This window comes from Triticum urartu, chromosome 3A, assembly GCF_056163025.1.
Source record: "Triticum urartu cultivar PI428250 chromosome 3A, HENAU_Tu73, whole genome shotgun sequence".
NCBI classification, from domain to species: Eukaryota; Viridiplantae; Streptophyta; class Magnoliopsida; order Poales; family Poaceae; genus Triticum; species Triticum urartu.
The window spans coordinates 321629122-321635301 of record NC_141875.1 but is presented as its reverse complement, the minus strand read 5'-3'; the positions used below and the strand labels follow the sequence as shown (position 1 = coordinate 321635301).

General features: G+C 58.2%; 1 protein-coding gene across 1 annotated transcript; it reads left to right on the top strand.

Annotated features, from left to right (window-relative positions):
* Nucleotides 1-3860: 3860 nt before the first annotated feature.
* LOC147979580 (uncharacterized) lies at nucleotides 3861-4505 on the top strand. The gene has a single exon (XM_087515272.1). It carries the CDS (start codon nucleotides 3861-3863, stop codon nucleotides 4503-4505), a length of 645 nt encoding a protein of 214 aa, XP_087371398.1.
* Nucleotides 4506-6180: the final 1675 nt, after the last annotated feature.

Genomic DNA, 6180 nt, shown 5'->3' with positions numbered 1-6180 from the left:
GCAGGCTCACGAGGAGCGGAGATATCAAGGCGAGGCGAACCTCACGAGGTTCTCGTGACGTGAGCCATGACGATCGAAACCAGGCGGGCGCCAGGTGGGCGCCAGGCGGGCGCCAGCGCGCACAACGTCCTTGTTTCCTCTTTGGTGCAAAGGGGGCAAGCGCAGCCACAGAGTACCGAGGCCTCAAGCAAAGGTTGCCATTTCGGTGCAACAAGACCAAGACCATGGACTGCAAGAAGGAGGTCACCGTGGAGCCCAGAACAGCGTCACCACCAGAACTTTGTGTAGGCGAAGACTACTTTTGCCAGGATAGCTTGTATAGCTGCCCCCCTTCAAATTAGCCTGCCATTGTTGGCTCCCTTCCCGCTCAATATTTGGGAAGAGGACCAGGGCCTCTATAAATAGGACTAGCCACCACAGTGGAGAGATGATCGAAGCTGGAGAGGACGATCTGATCTTAGCTAGAGACCACCCCCACAGACACAAGCTCGCCGAGCACAAGAACGCCTCACCCTCGGGAGGCCGTTCTTCCCTTGTATTGTTCATCATCAGCCCAAGAGGCAATCCACCACCACCACACTGGAGTAGGGTATTACACCACAAAGCCTGAACCAGTATAAACCCCGTGTCCTTCTGTGTTGCGAGTTCATCGAGTTCGTCCGCAAGATCCTAGCGAGCTAGAGCATAGATCGGTTGGAGGGAAAGACTTCATGCGCACCCCAGTTTTCGAATCTTAAGGGTTTGCCGGGACCCCATACCCCGACATTTGGCGCGCCAAGCAGGGGTGCGCCGGAGCTTTTCTCCATCAACTAGCGCCTTGTACTGCCGCACCGCGCTCCCATGGCAGGTGTCTCGCCATCGACCTCCTCGGCCGGCGCCAGCAGCAGGGACTCTGGGTACCGAGCCCCGGCCCCCGCTCTCCGGTGGGTGCAGTGGCCGGTCAAGTTCAGGCGGGAGATGCCGCCGCGTAAATACGGCGCAGCAGACTCGGTGCTCTTCCTACTAGCGTACGAGGAGGCCATCCTCGAAGCCGGAGGTGACGAAAAGATCATGGCAAACTTGTTTCCCCTGGCCCTCGCTGGCGAGCCGCGCGCCTGGCTGCTCGGCCTCCCGGGATCCACGGTGACGTCCTGGGGGGAACTCCGCGACCTCTTCACTGCGCGCTACGCGCCACCGGCACACCACGCAGTCGTGGCACTGCTGGGCGGCTCCCAAGCACCTCCTTCAGATCGCCACGTCAAGCCTTTCTTCCGCCAGATTGGGGCCGCCTACAAGCGCCCGGGGGCTCCGCCGGGTTGGGCCGCGCCGGAAGCCGACCTCACCTTCGACTCGGAAGACCACCCCGGCTCCATCGCCGGCTCAGGGATGCTTCCGATGCTCTGCACGCCCACCATCTGCAACGTGGACATCACCAAGACCCTCATCGACGGCGGCGCTGGTCTCAACCTGCTCTGGCTGGAAGCTTTCAGCCTTCTTCATGTGCCGCTCAAACGGCTCGGCCTCAGCAAGCCCTTCACAGGGGGCGGTGGAGCTGCTCACCCCTTGGGGCAGATCTGCCTCCCTGTTACCTTTGGCACGCGGGATAACTATCGCACCGAGCTGGTGGACTTCGACATCGCCCGCATCGGTCTCCCGTACAATGCCATCCTCGGGTACCCGGCCCTTGCTCAGTTCCTGGCGGCAACTCACCCGGCCTACAACCTCATGAAGATGCCAGGGAGCAAGGGCATCCTCACCATCCAAGGGGACGCTAAGGAGGCCGTGATGGCGCTCAGGCTCGCCTTCAAGTCCGCGGCAGCAGTGCAGCCAGCCGGCGCCGGTGCGCCAGAGGCCAAGGAGGCCGCGCCCACCAAGAAAAAGCAGTTGTTCACCCAAGACAAGGGAGAGACCAAGCAGGTGTCGGTCAATGAGGATGGGTCTTCAAGAGCCACCTTCACCATAGGAACCGGCCTTAACCCAGGGCAAGAAGAAGCTTTGGTGAGGTTCTTGCGCGCGAACAAGGAAATATTCGCGTGGGAGCCCGATCAACTAGTAGGGGTCCCGAGAGAGGTAATCCAGCATCATCTAAAGGTGTACCCCAACGTATGCCCCGTGAAGCAGCGAGCAAGACGGCAGTCCACTGAGAAGCAGGCCTTCATCGTCCAAGAGACACGCAAGATGGAGGCGGCAGGTACAATCCGGGAAGTTCGATACCCCGTTGTAGTGCCGAAGAAAGGCGGGAAGGAACGGATGTGCGTCGACTTCACCAACCTAAACAAAGCCTGCCCCCAAGACCCGTTCCCCCTTCCGCGCATCGATCAAATCATCGACTCCACCGCCGAGTGCGACCTACTGTGTTTCTTGGATGCGTTCTCTGGATACCATGAGATCAAGATGGCGATGGAGGATGTGGAGAAGACGGCCTTCTTGACACCATGTGGGGTGTACTACTACACCTGGATGCCTTTCGGCCTTCGCAACGCGGGCGCAACCTTTTAGCGGCTGATGCACATCGCCTTGGGGCGGCAGCTCGGCAGGAACACAGAGGCATGCGTTGATGACATAGTGGTTAAATCTCGCGAGGCGAGGACGTTGATTCAAGACTTGGAGGAGACCTTCGAGAGGTTGCGCCAAGTGAACTTGAGGCTCAACCCGGAAAAGTGTGTGTTTGGCGTCCCATCCGGCAAGTTGCTAGGGTTTCTCGTATCCCACAGAGGGATCGAGGCAAACCCGGAAAAGATCAAGGCCATATAAGACATGAGCCCACCACAGACCCTCAAGGAGATGCAAAAACTGGCAGGACGGGTGACCGCGTTAGGGCGTTTCATCTCTAAGCTAGGTGAGCACGCCTTGCCCTTCTTTAAGCTCATGAAGAAGAAAGGCCCCTTCGAGTGGACCCCGGAGGCCGACCAGGCCTTCCGAGACCTCAAGAAATACCTCACTAGCCCCCCCCCCCCCCCGTGATGGTGGCCCCACGGCCTCTCGAGCCTCTCTTGCTCTACCTTGCCGCCACCCCATACTCTGCCAGCACGGCATTGGTGGCGGTTCGGGAAGAGCGTCAAGATAAGGGTAGGGCTGATACAACACCAGGCCGGAGAGGTGCAGTGAAGCCATCAGCGGCAGAAGACCTAGCTCAACAGAGAAACATCACGAAGGCTCCCGAGGGCGGCCGGGTCTCAGGAGACCCATCACCTCAGGATATGCCGCAATCTACGCGGGACCCGAGACTCAACGGTGTACCGACCCTTATCGAGCACCCAGTGTACTTCGTCAGCACTGTACTGCGGGATGCGAGGGCGCGCTACCCCATGCCACAGAAGCTCTTGCTCGCACTTTTGGTGGCCTCGCGCAAGCTGCGGCACTACTTCCAGGGGAACCCCATCAAGGTCGTCTCGTCTTACCCGTTAGAGAGAATACTCAGGAGCCCAAACTCAGCCGGAAGAGTCGCTGAATGGAACATCGAGCTACAAGCATTTCAGCTGGAGTTTAGCACCACCAGGGTCATCAAGGGAGCCACGCTTGCCGATTTTGTGGCAGAATGGATAGATGCCCCGGCTCTTGAGGAAGGAGAAGACCGGTCCACTTCCCCATAAAGTGAGGCGCCAGACGGCTGGGTCATGTATTTTGACGACGCCTTTGCGCACCGGGGCGCGGGGGCTGGAGCAGTGCTCATCTCGCCCACTCAGGACAAGCTTTGCTATGTCGTGCAACTCTGCTTTCAGCACGGCGAGAAGGTTTCTAACAATATCGCAGAATACGAGGGCCTCATAGCCGGCCTGAAGGCTGCGACGGCTATGGGGGTGAGACGCCTTACCGTCAAGGGCGACTCGTAGCTCCTCGTCAACTTCTCCAACAAAGTGTATGAGCCAAAGGACGAGCACATGGAGGCCTACCTTGCTGAGGTGCGCAAAATGGAAAAGCAGTTCGCAGGCTTGGTGCTCCACCACGTGCCCCGGGGCACCAACAAGGAAGCCGACGACACCGCTAAGAGAGCATCCAAGCGTCAACCGCAGGAGCCCGGCGTCTTCGAAGAGCGGCTCTTCAAGCCGTCAGCTACGCCGCCTCTTTCAAGCACGACTCAGCCTCGCGAGGAGCTCCCTCAGCCCCCGGCCTCGGGAGCCCTAGATTGCGGCCCAACCTCAGGAGTTTGGCTGCTCTTGGCGCTCGAGCCCCAGGAGGAGTGCTGGACCAAGGAGTTCAGGGAGTACCTGATGCACGGGACACTACCGGAGAAACAAGAGGATGCGGAGCGCGTGTCCCGACAGGCCACGGCATACTGCATTCAAGACAGGGAGTTGTATAGGAAACAACCGAACGACGTCACGCTGCGCTGCATCTCCAGTGATCAAGGGAGGGAGCTGCTGACTGACATACACGGCGAGGACTGTGGACATCACTCGTCATCATGGACCCTCATCGGCAAGGCCTTCCGCAGCGGATTCTATTGGCCTACAGCACTTACCGATGCAGCCGAGCTAGTGAAGTCCTGCGAAGCTTGCCAATTCCACGCCAAGCAAATCCATTAGCCTACTCAGGGCCTCCAAACCATCCCTCTAATGTGGCCATTCGCGGTCTGGGGGCTAGACATCCTAGGCCCGTTCCTGTGAGCGCTAGGGGGCTACCGCTATCTCTATGTCACCATCGATAAGTTCACTAAGTGGGCATAGGTGGAAGCCGTCCGAGCCATTCCAGCCGGCTCTGCCGTCAAGTTCATCAAGGGCCTCGTGAGCCGCTTCGGGGTCCCCAACCGCATCATCATAGATAACGGCTCGTAGTTCACTAGTAACCTCTTTAAAACCTATTGTGCTAACCTTGGAACGCAGATCTGCTACGTTTCGGTAGCCCACCCCACGAGCAATGGTCAGGCCGAGCGCGCCAACGCTGAGGTCCTGAGGGGCCTCAAGACCAGGACCTTTAAGAAGAAGCTGGAGGCATGCGGCAGGGGCTGGCGCGACGAGCTCTAGTCCGTGTTGTGGTCCATCCGCACCACCGTTACCAAGCCAACGGGCGAGACTCCGTTCTTCCTCGTCTACGGATCTGAAGCAGTCCTCCCTCACGAGGTCAGGCATCGCTCCGCACGGGTCCTGGCGTTCGACGAAACGCAGCAGGACGCCATGCAGGGGATGGATCTCGTGCTGGGGGAGGAACGACGTCGCGAAGCTGCATTAAGGGAGGGAAGGTACCAGCAAGCGTTGCGGCGCTACCACTGCCGCAACATTCGCTCCAGGACGCTCGAGACAGGTGACATGGTCCTGAGGTGGGTTGTCAGTGTCAAAACCGGCGGATCTCGGGTAGGGGGTCCCGAACTGTGCGTCTAGGCGGATGGTAACAGGAGGCAGGGGACACGATGTTTTACCCAGGTTCGGGCCCTCTTGATGGAGGTAAAACCCTACGTCCTACTTGATTAATATTGATGATATGGCTAGTACAAGAGTAGATCTACCACGAGATCAGAGAGGCTAAACCCTAGAAGCTAGCCTATGGTATGATTGTTGTTCGTCCTACGGACTAAAACCCTCCGGTTTATATAGACACCGGAGAGGGCTAGGGTTATACAGAGTCGGTTACAATGGTAGGAGATCTACATCTCCGTATCGCCAAGCTTGCCTTCCACGCCAAGGAAAGTCCCTTCCGGACATGGGACGAAGTCTTCAATCTTGTATCTTCATAGTCCAGGAGTCCGGCCGAAGGTATAGTCCAGCTATCCGGACACCTCCTAATCCAGGACTCCCTCAGTAGCCCCGAACCAGGCTTCAATGACGACGAGTCCGGCATGCAGATTGTCTTCGGCATTGCAAGGCGGGTTTTCCTAATTCCATGTACCTGTTGAAAATGTCCGGTTTCTTGTAGCGCTCCTTGGCTTCTACGCCCAATAATGGCCGTCTTCCACGTGTCAAATGAATACGAAAAGTCAGGGTGTTTTTTATATTTACACCCCTAGTCGCGTGAATGAGCCGCCTATTTAAGGGGACGAGGATTTAGATCCAAACCATACCTTCTCCCCTCCGCGAGTATTCATCAGAGCGTATCCGACAGAGGTCCATTCTATCATGGCCGGCCGCCGCAGCTCCTCCTCTCGCCCTTCCAGCCCTCAGCCTGGAGATTGGAAGAGGTGCTCCATCCCGCACAGCGAGCTAGCGACGCTCCAGACCAAGGGATTTCTCCCCCCGGCCTATATGGTCCCGGTTTGAGCCGGACTTG